The sequence below is a fragment of the Rhipicephalus sanguineus genome, chromosome 1, assembly GCF_013339695.2.
Source record: "Rhipicephalus sanguineus isolate Rsan-2018 chromosome 1, BIME_Rsan_1.4, whole genome shotgun sequence".
NCBI classification, from domain to species: Eukaryota; Metazoa; Arthropoda; class Arachnida; order Ixodida; family Ixodidae; genus Rhipicephalus; species Rhipicephalus sanguineus.
Window position 1 is genome coordinate 218,484,668 of NC_051176.1, and position 20,759 is coordinate 218,505,426.

General features: G+C 47.7%; 1 protein-coding gene across 1 annotated transcript; it reads left to right on the plus strand.

Moving 5' to 3' along the window:
• The first annotated feature begins 953 nt into the window (after positions 1-953).
• On the plus strand, positions 954-2,613 carry LOC119381545 (acanthoscurrin-1-like). Its single transcript, XM_049419553.1, has 2 exons — positions 954-997; positions 1,709-2,613. Exons 1-2 carry the CDS (start codon positions 986-988, stop codon positions 2,096-2,098), a joined length of 402 nt encoding a protein of 133 aa, XP_049275510.1. The 5' UTR covers positions 954-985; the 3' UTR covers positions 2,099-2,613.
• The last annotated feature ends 18,146 nt before the right edge of the window (positions 2,614-20,759 follow it).

The following is a 20,759-nucleotide window of genomic DNA, read 5'->3' on the forward strand; positions in this document are numbered from 1 at the left end:
AAGCAAACAGAAGCCGACGCATGTCAAGGCCTTGATACCGCGGAACTCAATCTCAGTTTAAACGCAGCGGCGTTTTCGTCCCCCCCCCCCCCTACGTTCTGGAGTATTTCGGGCCCTACGTTCCGTCTCAAATTTATTTTATCAACAGGGCCTTTAAAACACTCGCAGTGCTGATATGCAAGGGAAGACACAGTTCGTTGTGCAGTGTTATCAAAGCGAGCAGCCAGCACAGGATACGGGACATACCCGGTGCACTGTTCAAGTCCAGCCAGGATAACAGGAGGTTTTATTTTTGTAATACCGGTGCTCGTTTGAGTGCGCGCACCTTCCGTCAGGAGCCGGGGTTGTCTGTTAAGATCGCAGAAACGACGTGGCAAGTGGCTTGTACCCACTCGAGCTCGTGCCACTGCCACAGCTTGAGGCTTCGCGCCCGCAGCGGCCTTCCAGCGCTTCCCTGAGCGCCGATGAAATCGCATGCCTGCGCGCAGAAGGGCCGGGACGCGGCCAGTGCAGCTTCCTCGTTCCGTGTGCTCCTCTCTCTCGTCTTGGTGCAGTTCAGCCTCTCTTGGGTCTCTCCCGCACGACTAGAGTTTATAGCTTTATACAAGCCGAGCACCCGCGCCGAACTCATCGGATATCGACACCGTCAGTGCCGCTGGGCAATCACCGGCCACTATAGGCTTCGAGCGGCGCACAAAGCGTTTCACTTTTGTAGGAACTAGCCCGGGCCGCGGCAACTGTTATTCAAAACACGTAAACACTTGTCTCCGGACACTATCGGAACCCCCGCGCTGCGCCTGTCGAAAAACAGTCGCAGCAAAATATCGAAAAAAAAAGACCGCCGGAGAAGTGTCGTCAGATGTGGCCCGGGACCTGGGTGCCAGGCGAGAGAATTTCTCCTCACCAGGCGACAGTATAAATTTGTAGCCGAGAAGTGTGAGAGCGCGAGTCAGTCGACAGCTGTGGCTACAAGGGGTCACCGGCCATGAATGCTCTCGTAAGCGCACAACGCGAACCACTGCTGTTTCGTCGTATATACGACCTCTTATAATACACTTACTTCTGAGGCTGTTACCCCCTCCCCCTTTATTGTAACGATGTTGGCGTCCGAAGGCGGTTAAAGACGGGCTGACACTTCTTTCGCCACCTTCATGACAATGCCATTTTTTCACTAACCAATTAATTACCTTGCTCGCATTTGTACGCAGAACAACACACAGCCAATGTGCATGAAGAACCACTCATATTTCGAAATCTCCCTTGATGGTAGCATGGCGGGCACATGGCTGCTATTTGTGAGCAATTCATACAGTTCAGCAACACTGGCAGTGTTAACACTATGGACATTCTGCTAATCTGCTAATAAGTGAATCACACAAAGTGACAGAAGACATCAGCAGTGAATTCAGAGAAAACAACGGTTCCAAGTGGAGTCAATCGAGAAAAGAGTGTACAGGATAACAGCTATGCAGCATCACTGATATTGACGAAACCAAGCGTGGGAAGAGGCAACAGGCCCTTCCAAACTAGATTATCAATGCACGGTTCTGAAAAATACCTCGTGCTAGATTCAGTGCCTTTTCGCGAGATATCTCAGACAAGGACTAGCTTTCAAGCTTCCAAATCTGTATTTAGCGCAGCTGAAGATATCACTTGACCATCCTGATAATTATTCCCTATCTAATGTTAACATTTGACTTTGCTACAGGTGATTTTGACGGCTTCGCTGGTCGCCAGCGCATTCGCTGGAAACCTTGGCGGTGGAGCCGGCGTCTTGGGACCGGCTGGAGCAGGGCCCGGAGGCCCGGTGCTCAACGGAGGTGGCGTTGGCCTCGGTCCTGGGCTTGGTGTTGCCGGTGGTGGCCTCGGTGATGGTCTTGGAGGGGCTCTAGCAGCAGGTCTAGGAGGAGGCCTTGGCGGACCTCTTCGGCGCGGTTCTCGGTGGTGGCGTGGGAGGCTTGGCAGGCCCTCCCGTGTCCACAGGTCCCGTGTCCGTCGGCGCCCCCGTGGCCGTAAGCCGGACAGTGTCCATACCAGCGCCGGTGGCGACGCCCGTGGCGACAGTATCTTTCCTGAAGCAGCCCGTGATACATCTTAAGTACATCACGAAGCCAGTAGTGAGCTACGTACGGCAGCCGGTGGCCACCGTCCATCACGCCATTAGACCCGTGGTGCATGTCACACATGCCGTGGCTGCACCGGCTATCGCGGCCACTCCAGCTGTGGCTGCTGCACCGGTCGTGCTTGGGGGATTGGGCGGACCGGCTTTCGTCGGTGGACTTGGTGGCGTCGGCCTAGGAGGTCTTGGAGGAGTGGGCCTGGCGGGTACAGGCCTCGGCGGCGTCGGCCTCGGCAACGCAGGTCTCGGAGGCCTAGGTCTTGGAGGCCTAGGGCTAGGTGGCGGAGGTCTGGGTCTCGGAGGTGGAGTCGGTGGCGTCGGAAATGGAGTGGTGGTCAAGGCCAAGCATCTGAAATCTTAATAGTCTGCGGAAAGCACAAATGCAAGTGATCTGGTCCCGGGTCGGTGCGTTTCGAAAAGACCGGACTGTTGCTGGGTCTTCCGCTGGTCGTGTCGAACAACTTTAGTGATTCGCTACGGTTATAATAACGAATATTTTTTCATTACAGTGTTCAGAGTTATAATTAAACTTTTCGCGAAAATGTTGAAAATCGCAGGATTGCAATGCTTAGTACGAGAACACTAGCACGTTCTATTATAGTGCACAAGTCAGGTTCACTGGTGTACAAAACACGAATGACTTGTGTTCAAAAGCAAGAAAACAGGCAAGAAATATAAGTGATTACGTCATATAAAGATTGGTCTACATGCGGGTATGAGTCCCAGTTCTTACTTGTTTTTATGAACCTCAGTGGGGCATTGGAAATTACATTCTGCTGCTGAGGATGAGGCCGGGACATCAGTTTTGTGCCTCAATAGCCTTTTCTGATGAGGCGAGTCCAAAGATGCCATTGCAAAGAACAATGCGTGCAGTATAAAGGGCCTAAGAGGATAAAAAATAATAAGTTCTGCAGTTAGGCGTACTTCGTAGCGTCAGAGTGACCGGAAGGCATTAAAATATACGAGCGAAATCATCGAGTCATAATAAATCTAAGGTGTCTCTCATGGTGCACTACGGTGTCTCTCATGGGGCACGTGTGTGTCACTACTGGGAACCGCACCAGCAACATTTGCTTCCAGATTGTTTATGCTCTGACATGGACTCCAATTTTTCTGCTTGGCTAATTAGAGCAGCAGCCAAGAAAAATATATGTCCAAATGAAAACTGAACGGTTTATCTGACTTATGAATTGAAAGGGGCATGATAATACTCTCAGGAATATAAAATAACTTAAGTACGTTCTTTTTCTAAAGGGACCTCGAAAATTCAAATAAAAATTTTCTTATGTAAAAGCTATGGTAAGTATTGGAGAGAAATCAGATGAGAAAATAGGTAGCCGAAAGGAAGGGTCTAGTTTCCTATGCTATACGGGGAAAGGAAGGGCGGAATAACTATATAAAAAACAGCAAAAGAATAAACTAAGCGCTAAAACAAATTAAGGAGAAGCTGGGGAAGGAAGAAGAGGAGGGAACAGAAAGGCCGAAGGCAGGGAGGTTTACCAGAGAAGTAGCTGGTTGGTTAGCCTACACTGGGAGATTGAGAAAGGGGAATAGAAATCTAAAGCCGGAGAACATATGAGAGAACTATAGTCCATCCACTAGGCCACTCGAACGCAGGAGAACCGACAGTAGGTCGTGAGGAGAAGTCGTCAAGCAAGGAATGTCTCTGGAGCCAAAGTTTCGCCAAGGGGACTGAATTTTCACCGTCGAAGCAGCAACTGCTTTCTATGATGCTTTTTTATGTATCCCTAAGATATTCTCGTCCATTCTCGATTGTGGAGGAGAAGGAGAAGGAGGAAACTAGGCAGGTACGCAGTAAAGCTAGTAATCTGGCGAAGACAAGTCCTTTTGTCCAACAGCTGGTTCCAGAGGCATTCCTTGTTCGGCTAAATCTCATCCCTTCAAGCCCCCATGCTCCACTTTTGTCTTGTTTGCCCAGTATAGAGGTCTGAACTCTAGGAACGCCTGCGCTGAAAGCGGGCGGCAATCAAGACGGACCGCAGTCGTCACAAGTATCTTCTTTTCCGATGTGGAAAGCAAAGGATATTAAGAAAGCGACGCCAAGAAACAGTCGGCAAAATACTGTTTTCGAATGTCGGAAGAGTCCATGTGGAGGACGACATCGAAGAGATGGATCCCACTAGTCAATGTAGATTTGTGTGCTAGAAACTTGAAGTGCGCGACAAGGATTTTGAGGTGTCATTTGCAAGCACTGTGAGTGTCACAGCTGCATCTGTTCTTGACAATATAGGATACGTCCAAAACTGCGATGCGAATTCGTACTTGTATTATGCGACTGCTTTTCATGAAACGGTGACTAAAGGGCTCGTTTTTTATGTCGTAATTTTTGTGTATACATTGAATTCTAACACACACACACACACACACACACACACACACACACACACACACACACACACACACACACACACACACACACACACACACACACACACACACACACACACACACACACACACACACACACACGCGCGCGCGCGCGCGCGCGCGCGCGCACGCACGCACGCACGCACGCACGCACGCACGCACGCAAGGATTTTGAGGTGTCATTTGCAAGCACTGTGAGTGTCACAGCTGCATCTGTTCTTGACAATATAGGATACGTCCAAAACTGCGATGCGAATTCGTACTTGTATTATGCGACTGCTTTTCATGAAACGGTGACTAAAGGGCTCGTTTTTTATGTCGTAATTTTTGTGTATACATTGAATTCTAACACACACACACACACACACACACACACACACACACACACACACACACACACACACACGCGCGCGCGCGCGCGCGCGCACGCACGCACGCACGCGCACACACACACACACACACACACACACACACACACACACACACACACACACACACACACACACACACACACACACACACACACACACACACACACACACACGAGTGAGTTCTCAAACGTACACTAATGCTAAAGATGATTATTACGTATCTGAAGACGTTCGCGCCAACAGCGAGCTTTGGAAGGAGAACGTTTGTTGGGATATTGGTTTAGCAGAGGCGAGAAATAGGTGTGTTGAAAGCTAAAGAGCAAAGAGTTGACTGGCATTTGTTTACAAGCAAAAACAGGTTCGCCGGGTTCCGGGAGAAAGGCCCTCGAGTGTTGGGACAGCTGCCTCGCGAAAACGGGGGAGCGAGGGAAGTTTAGGTACAACAACCCCGAAAGCGAGGTGAACCGGTCTGCTGGAAAGAGAGAAAACTCCCCCTTAAATTGCTAAAACAACGCAGATATGCCGTGGCTGCGGTGATGAGCACTTGACTTTAGGGAAGGAGAGAGGTAGGAGCAGTAGAGGTAGCTGCCCGTGTAATCAAAATACTCAGTAAAGAATTAGTATTAACCATATTTTAACACTCTAGTTCAATGCACCTTCCAGTAATGAAGGAGGGTACATATGCCTATGTCTGTGGGCGCCCTTCTAAGCCATCGTTGTATACCTTGGCAGTTTAATGCTAACCCAATGAGTAGTTCATAAAGGCGTGCGCATCATTCGTATAATTCGCTCAAGTCGTCATTTGTTTTTGTTTTGTTTTGGGGGAACTAGGAAAGCAAGGTTCTTTTTGTTATTTTTTTTTCAGTAAGGTGTGTTCTGACGCCGTTACTGTTGACTCGCACGCAGGAGAGCTACGTGCCGTCACCAAATACGAGCGAATTCTCAGTTGCACTGCTTCTTGCTGGAAAACACTGCAATTATTTATGCCAATAACGACTTAGGAACTAACAATAATATTTGTTGAGGTTTTACATACCAAAACCACGATATGATTAGAGGGACGCCGCAGTGTCGGGCTCCAGAAATTTCGACCACCTGGGGTTCTTTAACGTGCGCCTAAATCTAAGTACACGGGCCTCAAGCATTTCGCCTCCATCGAAATACGGCCGCCGCAGCCGGGATTCGATCCCGTGACCTGCGGGTCAGCACTCGAGCGCCATAAGCACTATACCCCCGTTGCGGGTCAACTTTAGAACGCGTGCGCTTAACGCTTGGTACACGAGGGTTAATTACATTCAATATCTGTTTAAGTAGAGTTGCTGTTGCTGGGAATTCAGCCTGCACTCAAAGAAAAAAAAAAGAGTATGCGTGACTCTTTTCGGAGAGTTCTGACTTGCCACGTATAGGACTTTCTTTAAATAGTCACGGTGACTCTCTTGGTGGGTCAGGGTCGGCTCGCTCTAGGAGAGTCCCCTGACCCTCTAGGAAGAGTGCAAGAGGAAGAGAGCAAGGTTTTGCTGCAGCAGAATAATTAAAACTGAGATTTACGCACAATGCAACCTGATAACAACCATCGGTCGCAATGAAGTGAGCACACACAGCAAGGGTCATTTTGGCCAGTTATATCTCGTAAACAAAGCAAATGAGGACATATGATATTAAAACCGTGTGTGCATTGACATAAGCGCTCTTCGATAAAAAATTGTCGTCAAAATTGAGACCGGAGTTTTTTTTATTTTCTTTTTTGAAAATGTGCTTTTTTGAAAAAGCTCGCTTTTTAACTTTTTTTTCTTTTTTTGCGCTGATTGTAGAAAAATGATCTTCGGTATAAATGTTGCGAAGGCAGTTTTCTATATTTGACATCGTTTTCAGGTTTTTGTTTGTAATAGCAAAGGCGCCAAGGCGCCTCAAACTTAGCACACTTTTTTGATTTCGGCCGTGTTTGCCATTTTTTCACATTTCCGTCTTTTTGAGGACGGCATAAAAAAAGCATGGATGAAATTCACAGTAATGCGTATTAAAACCAGCAAAAAAATTTTTCGACACATCATTTATAGTTCGCGCTAAATTTGGCCGTGAAATGCGAAAACATTGCAGTGAGCAAAAACAGGAGGCCCGCGCCGCCACCTTCAAATATTTTTTTGGCGCGCTGGGAGCGTTTCTTGGAAATAAAATTTTCAGTTCCAGTGCACTTTGAATGTGCCCGCATAACATATAAAAAATCCAGGCCAAACAAAAATGCGACCGGACAGGCATGTTCGATCTCTCGTGGAATCACCCATGAGTACATGACGAACACGAAAATACCCAATACAAACCTCATGTCAGGACAACGCCACACATTTCCTGCGCGCTCAAGGTCGCATACTCCAAAACGCGTGAAACTGCGTCAAGTACCATCACACATGGATGGATGGATGTGTGGCAACACACTGCGCACAAACCGGCGCAGCCTCCGCCTCGGCACTATCTAGCCCGGTGTGACACGGCTTCATGCCACACCACGCCTCCGATAAGGGACAGCGCCACCGCAGCGTCACCGGAGGCTTACGTCACCGACGGTGGCTTTAAAACCAAGCTGCCAAGCTCGGAAGTCATCATTCCTTCGCTACCCGACTGAGCGCAGCGTCGGTATGCTCGCCCCGCGCTGCTACTCTGTTAATAAACAGTTGTTACGTTTTATACTGGGATGCGTCCTTCCATCGACACGGCATCCCACAGATGCTATAGGCTTCCCAAGCAACGCTTAGCGGCGCTGCTGCTCTTGACAGGCAGCGCCATCTCTGGCAGAAAAAGAGAAACTGGGGTGTTAGCAGAGCGCGTTTTCCCTTCTCTCCACCGCGTTGCCGCTCGCTTTGCACGTGCAGAGCTCTCGCGGTGCACTTGCGCCGCCTCACAATGTACCGCTTGCAGTGCGGCTTCAAAAAGATTTTCAAGCTTGACTGGCATGGGAGACCTGAGCCCGGGCCGTTAATCTGCCGGACAAACAATAAAGTTCTTTCATCCATCCATTGACTGGCACTTCCGAAAAGCGAACTTGATAAAATGAGAAAGCCTCGTCATTCACGTTAATGGCTCGTTCACACTGGGAAATCCGCCGTACACAGCGACCGGAATGCTCCTGTCGCCGAAACACAGTGTCGTTCGCACTGCACGCGCACCGCGCCGCCGGATAGCCATATTGCACCATCTGTCGAGTAAACCATCAACCACCGGTGAGCGCTGGATGGATTCACAGTTGCCCGGATGTTGTCGCGGCTCGCAACTACGCCATGCAATTTTGCGGGTCTTCAGCGCTGCTATAAACGACCATGCTCATTTCAACGCTCTTTGCGACTAGGGCGTGCAAGGCAGCTACATCGCAATGCTCAAACTGGTGCTCGCTACATCAGACACAAAGCAACATAGACAGCGGGTGAACAACGACGCCCAACTCAAAGCGAAATGCATTTCCCAAGTCGCGAGGTAAGTCTCATTCTGTCATGTTAAAGATGAATAATGGTCCACATGCACTCCCAAATGAAGCCGTACACGCTATCGATGTTCTGCTGCGTGGACTACGAATCATATGATTGTTGTTTTGTTATGGCATGCTTACAGTAGCAGCCGTGTACTTTCGTGAACGAACGTTTGCGGCGTGCGAAAATAAGGTTATACGGCCATGGCACTGCTTCCTGAGAAGGTTAGAGTCAAGTCCTCCGTGCCGCTGGAGAATCACCCGCCGATTAAGACGCGAGGCAGCTAGCTGAGCTTTAACCACTGTGAAGCAAGATGAACTGCTCGCCTCGTTTTTTCGGCTCTCGCGTCATGCTTGCAGTCTCTTTTTATGATATGCTTGCAGTCTCTTTTTATGAAAACCTGTTGCGAGAACGCGGCTAGAAAATCGCACAAAGTCAGAAGGTGGTTACTTCAAGGTTGCAATTGCAAAGCATGTATTAAGTGCCAGTTATATTTAGCGGCTTAAATATATATCACCCTAATAAAGTGACAAAAACAAAGCAAACCTGCAGAACGATGTCAAAGCTTGCTGCAAATGCACAGAAGTCCGTTCCGGCGTGATAAAGCAGCCTTCCCGACGCGTGAAATGCAGGCGCCGAAATTCTGACAATGTGCCGAGTTCAGTTGAATTCAACCAACCGCGCAATGCTAATGGTATAACGCGAATGTGAACGTTCAACAATGACGGGTAGGTCTCACGAACACGGGGAATCAAAACACAGTTGCTTCACCTACAACCATAACTGGACTTTAACAATGCGAGAAGACAGCGAGTAATCATTAATGTAATCGCTGCGTGCATGCGCCGCCTTACTTACCGATTCAGGTAGTCGGAAAGAACGAAAGCGATGAACTCAGACAGCCAAAATAGAAGGCGAGGCAGCGCTGTCAGCTATCCGCGCTTTGCCGCCTTTATTTCTCGTACGACACGCCCGGGAAACGATACAGTTTAACACGTGAATCGTGTGCCTTGGTGTTGTCTGCACTGTTATGGCTGGCCGCTAAACCGCAATACTTCGTACCACGCTTGCGCTTCCGCGGGGTCGCTTCTGCCATCGCGGAAATGCGCAGCTTCGCACAGCAAGCCTCTCGGTTCAACGTACCCAGCTGACGGCCCCCCAGTTACCCGCACCGAGAGAAGAACGCGTGAACACGTGCGCTAACGCTACCGTGAAAGGGGCTGAGTCGGCCGCGCAGAAGGTTCAGAGCTTTCCGACAGAGCCGCAGCGCGGCTGGCGCGGCGCTGTCGTCGCGCCGCAAACTTGAGGTTGGGTTCCCTATGAGCGTCCCCTTTATAAAGGGGCGGTGACATGCCTGCCACCAGGCTCGAAGAAAAAAAAAGAAAAAAAAACTTCCTTGTTTCATGTTGGCCTAATACCTTATCTACATTGATTAAATCTATGTTATTATACCAAAAAATATAAATTCACCGTCCATCTCTCTGCCTCTTAAGGCAGAATGGCCTTATTTTTCCCCATTATTTATTTTTGTACTTTATCTCTACTTTTCTACCACCAATACTCTAACCGTCTCTTACTTATTTCTATCGCGGACGTGTTCAGCTTTCCATTGTTGTCCCTAAAACCCAAGGCTTCATGTAGACTCGTGCCCACACGTATACCTGGGTGAATATCGCCACATTCGATCAGTACATGTTCCATCGTTTCCTTAGTTCCCCCGCAGCATGTACATTGTTCTTCTTCGTTACTGAATCTCGCTTTATAACTACGCGTTCTAAGGCAACCCGACCTTGCTTCAAACAGCAAAGCGCTTCCCCTTGAATTATAATAAAACCTTTCCCTCCTTATTTCGTTTTTTCCCTTTCGTAGTTACTCAGAGCCGGCTTCTTTTCCATCGCTGCCATCCAGTAAGTCCTCTCCGCCTCTCTGACCTTCCGCTTAATGCTCCTTGTTGCCATATCGCCCGCACTGCTAGCCGTATATTTACTGGTGAGCCTCCTAGTTCTTTTTCTCCACTGCGTGTCAACGCTTTTTCTATACAAATACCTGAAAACCTTCTCTGCCCATCTACTCCTCTTCATTTTCCTCAGCCTCTCTTCGAATCTCATTTTGCTCTGACCTTCCCTCACTTCAAAGCCTGTCAATCCCATATCACCCTTTACAGCCTCCTTTGTCGTCTTCCCGTGAGCGCCCAACGCGAGGCGGCCCACCGTCCTTTGATTTACATCCATTCCTGATTGTACCTCTGACTTCATGCACATCACTGAGTTCCCAAATGTAAGCCCCGGGACCATCACACCCTTCCACAGCCCTCGAAGCACCTCGTACCTATTGTATCCCCATAAAGCTCTGTGCTTCATAATTGTAGCATTCCTCTTTCCGTTTGCTACCGATGCTTTCTCTTGTACCTCCATATATCTATCCCCCTCATTTACCCATACTCCGAGGTACTTGTACTCGCTTACCCTCGGTATTTTTTGGCCCTGTATTATGAGCGCATGGTCTTCGTGATCATCGAATACCATCAATCCACATTTTGTTGCACTAAATCCTAGTCCTAGAGCCTCACATTCCCTTCCGCATATATCTGCCAGTCGCTGTATATCATCTTGACTGTACGCAAATAAGACAATATCATTAGCATAAAATAGACCTGGAAGCTTCTGCTCAACCATCGTGCCGACCTGGTTGTGTGACAAATTAAATTCAATGTTGCTACCTTCTAGCGCTTTTTCCATCCTCACCATGTACAACATGAATAACAGCGGGGACAAAGGACATCCCTGTCTCAGCCCCTTGCTAATTTCAACGCTGTCCTTGCTAGTTATTCCTTCCCATTCTATACAAACTGTATTTTCTCGGTATATTTCCCTCAAAAGCTGTATACAGTCGTCCCCTATGCCCACTTCTTTCAATATATCCCACAAAATTTCCTGATTAACGTTGTCATACGCCCCGGTGATATCTAGATAAGCTACGTATAAGGGCCTGTTTTCTATTTTCGATATTTCTATACACTGGGTAAGAACAAAAAGATTATCGTCTAAGCCGCCTGTCGATTCGAAATCCATTCTGAAGTTCTCCCAAAATATCATTTTGTTCTACCCACGCTTCTATTTTTAATTTTACTGCCTGCATCGCCAACCTGTATAGCACCGATGTAATGGTTAGCGGTCTATACGAGCGAATGTTATCCTTTTCTCCCCTGCCTTTATAGATTAAGTTCATTCTACTTTTTCGCCAACTGTCTGGTATTTCCCTCTCCTGTAAGCACTCTTCTACGGCTTTCAGCAGTGCTTCTTTAGTTTTATGTCCGAGTTCGTTAATGAGGCTGACAGGAACCCCATCTAAGCCCGGAGTAGTGCGCTTAGGAATTTTTCCTTCGGCCTTCTTCCAATTGAAATTCTCCTAGTACTACATCTTCGTCGGTTGCACTCCTTTGCGTACTTTTACTCATCGGGGGAATCCCCTGGGCGACCTTTTCAAACGAATCGGCTGTTATCTTTCGGATGTAACCTAGCGCTTCATACCCTTCCAATTGATTTCCTGCTTCATCTACCAAACGTTGTTGCATTGTGACAGACTTACTACCCAGCGCTTTTAGGTGGCTCCAACATATCCTAGGCGCGGCCTTCTTCTTTTCGCGAATCTGTCATCCAGCGTTCACTTTCACCTTTAATTTTTGCCTCGACTAATTTCTGCAGAATAGATTTTTGCTCTAAATATATTTCCCATATTTGGTTGACTTCGTCCTGTGGCCGCTTCTCCTTTTTTGCCTGTCTGTCCTCCCGTGATGCCTCACGTCGCTTCTCGATCGCCTCCCGGATTTCTTTGTTCCACCAACTTTTTAGCTTTCTCTTTCCTTTCTAACGAATAGTTTTCTTCTCTTTTTCCATTTCTTTCGTGGTTACATGTAGCAGCTCACTATACTTCCAGTCTTTGCCTGGTAGTTCGTCTACTTTTTCCTCGACTCTTGTGGCTATATTTGTTATTTGTTTGTCATTTAGATACAAGCTGCCATACTTTGATTCTATGTTCGTATTTACAGTTTTATATCCCATTTGTAATATTATGCGTTTATGATCACTGCCCAAGCTGTTAGTTCCTTCCTCGTCTATTCTCATCTCTCTAAGTTTGTCATATATTCCTTCTGTCATGAGACAATAATCAATGTTCGATTGCCTGTTTCCGACTTCCCACGTGATCTGCCCTTCACACTTAGGCCCCACGTTAACTATCTCAAGACTATGTTGCTCGCAGAGATCTAGCAATAACTTGCCATTGGTGTGTGAATAACCGTCAAGGTCATGAATGTGAGCGTTCATGTCCCCTAGAAGGATTATTTAGGCATCATGACCAAATTTTTTAATATCGGTGCTTATGCATTTCACTATCTCCAGATTCTTTTCTCTGCAGTTATTCCCCGTCCACAAGTAAGCTACACCTAGCCACGTTTTCTTTCCACCTACTGTGCCCGAAACCCATATGTGCTCTGAACACGTTTGTTTCACTCTATCCCATTTTGTTCTGCTATGAATTAGCATTCCAACACCCCCACCTCAGCTTTCTGATGTGATCCCGTTACATCCTTCCCAAATATAATTGTCAACGTGTGGTGGCTCTTCCAAGTCTCTAAGGTGTGTTTCTGTAACCGCATAAACACCTATCTGTTCCTTGTTTAACTGTTCCTCAATCTCTAACCATTTTGCCTTCCTTTTTTCTGCCACCCTGCATGTTAATATAACTAATTGCAACACGCGCCTTCTCCCTTCTTTTACCTTTTCTCTGGTTTTTCGCTATACTGCCTGTCAAAGAGTCTCCCTGGTTGTTTTCCTCATTACAAGCTACCCTGGGCACCGAAGGGCCCGCGTGCCCCCCAAAAAAGCTACTGCGCGTCCTGCAAGTCGCCAACCCACCTCATGACCAAGCCTCCTATCGAAGTGTATTCCGTCTCTTCGAAAACCACCCCACCTGTGCACCTCTCTGTTTATTTCCACTACCTCGATGCCTTTCTCTCGACTCATCTGCCATATCTCTTTGTTTGCGTCGACAACCGCTCTTTGCAGGTTGCAGTCACGCACCGGTACCTCCGGTATTGTGCATATTACTATCTGCACCTGAGGGGAAATGGCGCGCATGTCATCGACCCCTTTCGCCAATGTGGTCGCTAGTTCGGCTGATTCTTCATTCAAGACGTCGTTTAGACCTCCCGCTATTATCACGAGGTTTCGTCCATTAGCCTTAGTTGCGAGTTTTGCGCTAGCTTGTCTCATCACTGATCCCAGCCCCCATGTCCCGGGAACTTCCCTATTAAAACCCTTTGTTGCCTCTCACCCTTTCCTTGACTGCTTCTGCGCATCTAACTAAATTCGAGTCCCCGGCGATTATCACGTGCTCCGACTTTTCTGCTGGACTGTCCCGCACCTGGCCACTGCCTCGGTTACTAGTGCGTGCCACTGCTGTTTTGTCCCCTCCCCTTCCCAAAACTACATCGCGGAAGCTGGGTCCTGTGACCCTTGCACCTGTCTTTTCCAAACCTGTTTCGCCCTTCGCGTTTACCACTGTGGGGGTCGATGCCCCGCTGTCGCTTGCTTCCTTGTTTACCATGACTACCTTTGCTAACCCCTCCTCGGCTGACTTAAGCCTTTCCCCCATAGCCATCGTTTTTTCCCGCTCTGTCGCCAACGCATTCTCCAGCTCGGCGATTCTTACCATGAGCTCATTCTGGGCAGCCATCATTATTTCCATTTTCGCCTCTAACTCGCATTGCTTACACTTGGCGTCAGCTCCCTCTGTCTTCTCATCAGTACAAACCTCTATTTTCCATCCCATTCCGCACCCTGAACACTTTACGGTCTTTTTGATCATGGCTAGACCGCTCACACGGCGGATTAAGATACACTTAAAGCCCAATGGTATCACAAAACTCCACAAGTATGCTACATTTCAAAGCACATGTGTACCTTTCAGCCACATGGAGGCCGAACAAACAAAAAAACCCAGGCGACTGTCACACAGGAAACAGTACAAAGTTGTAAGCCCTATTAAGCTTCAATCTAGTGGCTTATGTACTCATATAATTAAAAAAAACAAGCTCGAATCATGCAAAAAAAAAAAAACTTATCTGATGCTGTCATTCCGGAGCCCACGAAAAACACGTCCGTCCTCTAGCAGAACCCTCCACACATAGCGCTTGCGTGGGCACCACCATGTTAAATGCGAAGCATTTCTTAGCGAACCGTCGCGATTAAATCACTGAAAAACACCGGGGCCACACGTTTTGAGTTTCTCTTGTCAACCATCTGTACAGAATGCTTGGGCGGCGATTAAGCGCGTGCCGGTTCATGATGATAATTTTCCTTCTACGACACACGGCCAACGTCGACCATAACAGCTCTGCTGTAAAATAACTTATCTGGCGGCGCACGAAGAGTTGGGGACCAAAATTGCATATGACCCGCCCAACTGAACGCCAATCAGTCTCTGCTCGCATGCCTCTTCCTCTCCGCATTTCACGCAACTCAATTTGCGAACATGGTAAAGGAACACAAGCTCAGTAGACATTGCAACACTTTATATTTGCGGTTGAAAAGCTGAAAAATATTGGAAACAAACTACGTTAATTGAAAACACAAAAATGTCTCATATGACAGCGTAGAAGCATCGCGGAGAACTGCGTGCCTCCCGCCAAGTGTCGGCATATCAGCGCCGGCTCATGTGGCTCTCCTCGCCACGCTTGAAGCAACTTCGGTCGTTGCCTCGCCATCATCCAGAGTAAGCATTGGGGCAATCGCGGTACATGTTCCCATTCTGGTTGCACTTGACGTATGCTCGGCTGGCGGTGCTGCTCGCTGATATGCCACGCTTGGAATAGTGGACGCTCCCGTAGATGGAAGGGACCTCCTCCTTATCCAGGATGGCCTCACAGCAGCAGTCCACTCCAGCAGCCATGGCGCCGTTGCTCCGAACAGATACCATGGCGCCCCAACCTGCGCCTGTATTCGCCATTGCCAGAGCAGCAACGCGTACAGAATCCGATCAGGGGACGCAATGAATTGTGGTGGTATACATCTGCAGCCTGACCGTACTTACCCGGAGGCCACTGGGAGGTTGCGGCTTCCATCGACGCCTTCGACCACAGCTGACGTGCTCGTTCGAAGCAAATGTCCATGAGACCACTGGTGACCACCGCCATCGAACGTTCTTCGGAAGCGTTCTTCGTTTTCTTCTTCAAAACACCGCGTGCGAGGTTGCTTTCTTGCGCCTTATTCCACGAATATAACCCACTACGGGAACTCGGGAAAGGCAAAAATCGCTCAGGTTTATTGTATGCAGAATAATTTTAGAGATAATAGAGGATTTTTTATGCGTTCAAGTGGAAGATATAGCGATCATAGAACGCCGTCAAATTCATGCTTGCCAATTAGTCAATTTACCAAATTACCAAATCATTTAACCAGGGTAATTAACAGGCTTTCTTACTTCTGCCACACAGGAACTCGCACATGTCTTTGCATAACTTCCTGTGGCTAAAAATCTAATGAAGCATTATCGAAGGGGAGAATAATTTGTGTACTTACTAAAATATGGAACCCTGCGAAAACAATTCGAAATAACCTTTTTTGATGTGTAAATTAGCGAGTGCATAATTTGAAGTAACAATCAAGCAAAGCAAAAATATTGCTGTGCAATTGGAAATTGTTGTTGTTGTTGTTGTTGTTGTTGTTGTTGTACCCTTTGCCACATGCATGGCTCATACCCACTCCGAGGGAATTGCCAAGTGATGTTATGAAACTTTTTAAAGTATTTTGAGTATTGAATGTTGATGGCAATAACAATAAATAAATAAATAAATAAATAAATAAATAAATAAATAAATAAATAAATAAATAAATAAAACGTCATTATCGCTCCGTCGCCTTCAGTCTCATTTTTAACGCCTCCTCCTACCACAAGCTGGGCGTTTTGTACGTGGGAAAATATCAGACATATCTGATTTTACCGTCATTAACTATTAGCTCCGCCGAGCTTAATACGCTTATACGAAACTTAAAAACAAGACTTGGTTTGTAATAATTTCTCTGGGAGTGGCGCTGATCATTCAGTGAGATGCACCAATAAAAGGGAACGCCGCTCAAAATGCATGTAAACAAGTCTCTAAGTAAGTGTTGCTGTCAAACACAGCATTAAAAAAAAGCCGACATCCTTTATTCTGCAGACCTAGTTCATTCTCATATGGGACATCATTGTTCCATATCCACGTAAAGGAACACAAGCTCAGTAGACATTGCAACACTTTATATTTGCGGTTGAAAAGCTAAAAAATATTGGAAACAAACTACGTTATTTGAAAACACAAAAATGTCTCATATGACAGCGTAGAAGCATCGCGGAGAACTGCGTGCCTCCCGCCAAGTGTCGGCATATCAGTGCCGGCTCATGTGGCTCTCCTCACCACGCTTGAAGCAACCTCGGTCGTTGCCTCGCCATCATCCAGAGTAAGCATTGGGGCAATCGCGGTACATGTTCCCATTCTGGTTGCACTTGACGTATGCTCGGCTGGCGGTGCTGCTCGCTGATATGCCACGCTTGGAATAGTGGACGCTCCCGTAGATGGAAGGGACGCTCCCGTAAATGGAAGGGACCTCCTCCTTATCCAGGATGGCCTCACAGCAGCAGTCCACTCCAGCAGCCATGGCGCCGTTGCTCCGAACAGATACCATGGCGCCCCAACCTGCGCCTGTATTCGCCATTGCCAGAGCAGCAACGCGTACAGAATCCGATCAGGGGACGCAATGAATTGTGGTGGTATACATCTGCAGCCTGACCGTACTTACCCGGAGGCCACTGGGAGGTTGCGGCTTCCATCGACGCCTTCGACCACAGCTGACGTGCTCGTTCGAAGGAAATGTCCATGAGACCACTGGTGACCACCGCCATCGAACGTTCTTGATGATGATGATGATGATGTTCCTCTACACATGGCTCATACCCACTCTGGGGGATTGGCCAAGAATTGTAGATATGAAGATTTAAAACTACTAAGTTAACACAAAAGACAAGCACACATAAAAAAGAACTAGTGCAATAATTATTTCTACATTCAGCCCAGACTTCTCATCCTAACTAGAAATTAGAATAATGAAATTACTGTGGTACCGAATGTCTTCTTTTTTTATTGATTTTTTTTTCTTATTGATTCATTGCTATTATCGGAACAGGTTTGCATTTAAGAACTTAAAAACACATTCGTTTTGTTTCCTGAAGGAAAGCAATTACAGCATCAAAAACATTCCTGTGGCTGACGCCCAAATCCGAAGCACCGAAGGTGAGAATAGCGTCTATTGTTAAAATTATCCCCAGCTTAGCACAATGAGTTTCAAGAAGTCTTTTTCTTTGTAATATATAGCGGTGACACGATAAAAAATAATGCTCTATCGATTCGATTTCTGAACAAAAGTGACAGAGGGGAGATATCACCAGACCAGCCCTGTGGTCATATAGATTCAACGGGGGCACTCGGCATCGTAATCTAGTTAATAATACTTCTAATTGTCTAGTTTGACACCACTGGATTTTCCATGGAAATTTTAAATGTCTAAATTCTGTCCATGAAGTTATTGATTCTATGGCGTCTGCTCGAAGGGAAAATTTCCTATACCTAATCGCAGTTATGCTGGCTACTACAGGGAGGACCGAAATTATTGGACCGTTCAATGCCGCTCTCGCTAGTGTGTCGGCCATTTCATTTATTTCTAATCCACAATGGCCAGGTACCCATAATAATTTCAAAATTTTCAACTGTGGAGGCACTAGCGTAAGGAGCGTTTTTAAGGCAATTGATTTTGATGACATTGTTAGAGATGTACATACTGAAGGGAATCTGTTATTATTATTGCGCAATGGTCGTTCAAATCTAGTTTTCGCAGCGCCAGTATAATTGCCGAGAGTTCCGCTTCAAACACAGGGGTGAAGTCCGGCATAGAGCTGTGCACGGGCCGTATTTCCGAGCCCGAGCCCGGCCCGGGCCCGCTGACTTTGTAGAAGGCCCGCCCGAGCCCGACGGCAAAGGGCTGCGAGCCCGCCCGGCCCGGCCCGACGTACGAAAACACAATCCCGGGCCCGGCCCGGCCCGGCCCGGCCCGGCTTTTTGAAGGTTCGCTGCGAAAACACTCAGCGACGTACTAAGCACATCATGCTGTACACCAACAAATAACGTAATAATTATGCACGTGCATATAAAAAATACTGCGAGACAACGGTAAACGTTTTACGTACCAACATGCAACAAATATTTTATTTACATTGCATACCTGCGATAGCGCGGCACTTTTCCTATACAAGTAGACGGCCTCATGCCAGCAACAATGGAGTTCGCTCGCCAAAGGCGTCACGTGTATGGGGTATGCCCATGTAAGCGCCAGCTTGCACGAAGGCGATCTACGTCGGGTCGCTAGTCGCTGTCGCGTGCATTTTCACTCATATGGGATTTGGCCTTAAATCTAACGCGAACAGTCGCGTGGCGCCGTCACTAGCTCAGGTGGTGTTACTTCTCTGTTTGTCGGAGTGCAACAGAGGCAGTGCTTTGCCTGCTTCCCTTTTGTTTAAAGGGCCCCTCACCAGGTGACATAACGAATTTTAGTTAGACATAGGAAGTTGTTGCGAGACCAATAAAGAGCATTATGCTACAAGAATTTTTCTAATCGGTCCGTTAGAAGCTGAGGAAAACAATAATTTGTAGCGGCGCGAAATCATGATGCGAGGAGGCGAATTTCAAACCCTTGCCGCTCGCCCCGTGTAGCCTTCGCAAGCCAAATCCCTTCCCTGCCCTCTTCGGCACGCGAGAAGGAGGATCACATAACGCATACGCATGAACACGTCATGCGCACAAAATGTCACGAGCGCATGACGTGCCCGAACCATCCCGAGCCCCCGAGACGCGAGCGGTGTTGTGGCGGCGTTCGTTGCGCTTCATCTACGCAAGTTATGCCGAATGCGCCCTCGCCGATCACTTGGCTTTCACTCTATTACTGAGCAAGAAAGCTGCAACATTTGTACGGACGCGAGACTAGCGGTGTGCCGCATGAAAATCTAGTTAGACGCGGGAGGATAAATGAGCCTAATGAGCGCTGGAACGCACTAGAAAATTAGTTTCGTTGTAAAGGGTGGCGTCTGCACGATGCGCAAAGCGCGAGAACACGAACGCGTGCGAAACAGAGGGAGATTAGACTCGAATCTCGCTGCACTTCGCAGTAAAAATTAAAAAAGAAAACGCACACATTCTGTTTGTGTGGTTTATTATTGCTCTGAAGTTTTATTCATTCATTCAAGCAACAAATTACACCAACTACACGTCGTGTCAAATAATTATCGCAGTGTCACGTGTTACTGTTGGCGACGTCAGAGCACAGTCGTTACGTAGAGGGGCGACGTCACAGCACTACCATCTACGTAGGGCCATTTTCTCATGCACGTCATCCCCTCATTCTCTAAAGCGCGCGCCCGCGAGGGGAAGGGCAAGCAGCGTTCACCTTGAAATTTGACCCATTTCCGCGGCGCGTAGCGTTGCAAATTTTGGCAGACGTGATCGTGAACGCCCAGTGCGTGCATTGCGCTCGTCAGCTCAAAATTGTCAAACCTGGTGAGGGGCCCTTTAAAGTAGCGAATGGAAAGGAAAAGCGGTAAAGTGCGGTCGTGGAAAAGGCGCTGTATATGCGTGCTGGAAAACAGTTCCCGCTCATTCTCTATATTTCGGGCTTGAGTCGGGCTTTGCGCCGGGCCTGAGCCCGGCCCGACAAAACTCCATGTAGCCCGAGCCCGGCCCGGGCCCGAAGTGAAAATACGTCGGCCCGCCCGAGCCCGGCCCGCGGGCCGGGTCGGGCTCGGGCTTTCGGGCTACCCGGAGACCGTGCACACCTCTAGTCCGGCAGTCTTAATGAAAATGACCAGCCAAGCGAAGGGGAGTAAATACCTACGCCTGCCTTTTCGTCAATTACTGAAGCATCTGTGGCTACTATATTTTTTGTTTTCGCGTGTGTAAGATAATCTTTCAGCCGACTATTTAACACCCTGTATGATTGAAATTTAGGCTTAGAGGGGAAAATCTCATCGAATTCTATCTTAAGATTCTGATTGGACACATTTGCTGCAGGCACATCTCGAATCTTCACGTTTATCCGGTCTAGCTGCTTCTGAACAAAAATAATCTGTGGTGTACGAAAACGTGGCCAATGAGCAAGAAAAAAGGAGTCTGGCTCATTTATAAAAGCATATTCAGATCGTCTTAACGGAAAGCTATAAAATTTTAAAAATGTCTGCACCATCAGGATTCGGAATCGACAAGGCAATGTTGGCAAGCGCGCTTCCTGATACAGAACGTTGATTGCTACAAACCTAGGGAGTCCCAGACACAATCGCAAGGCT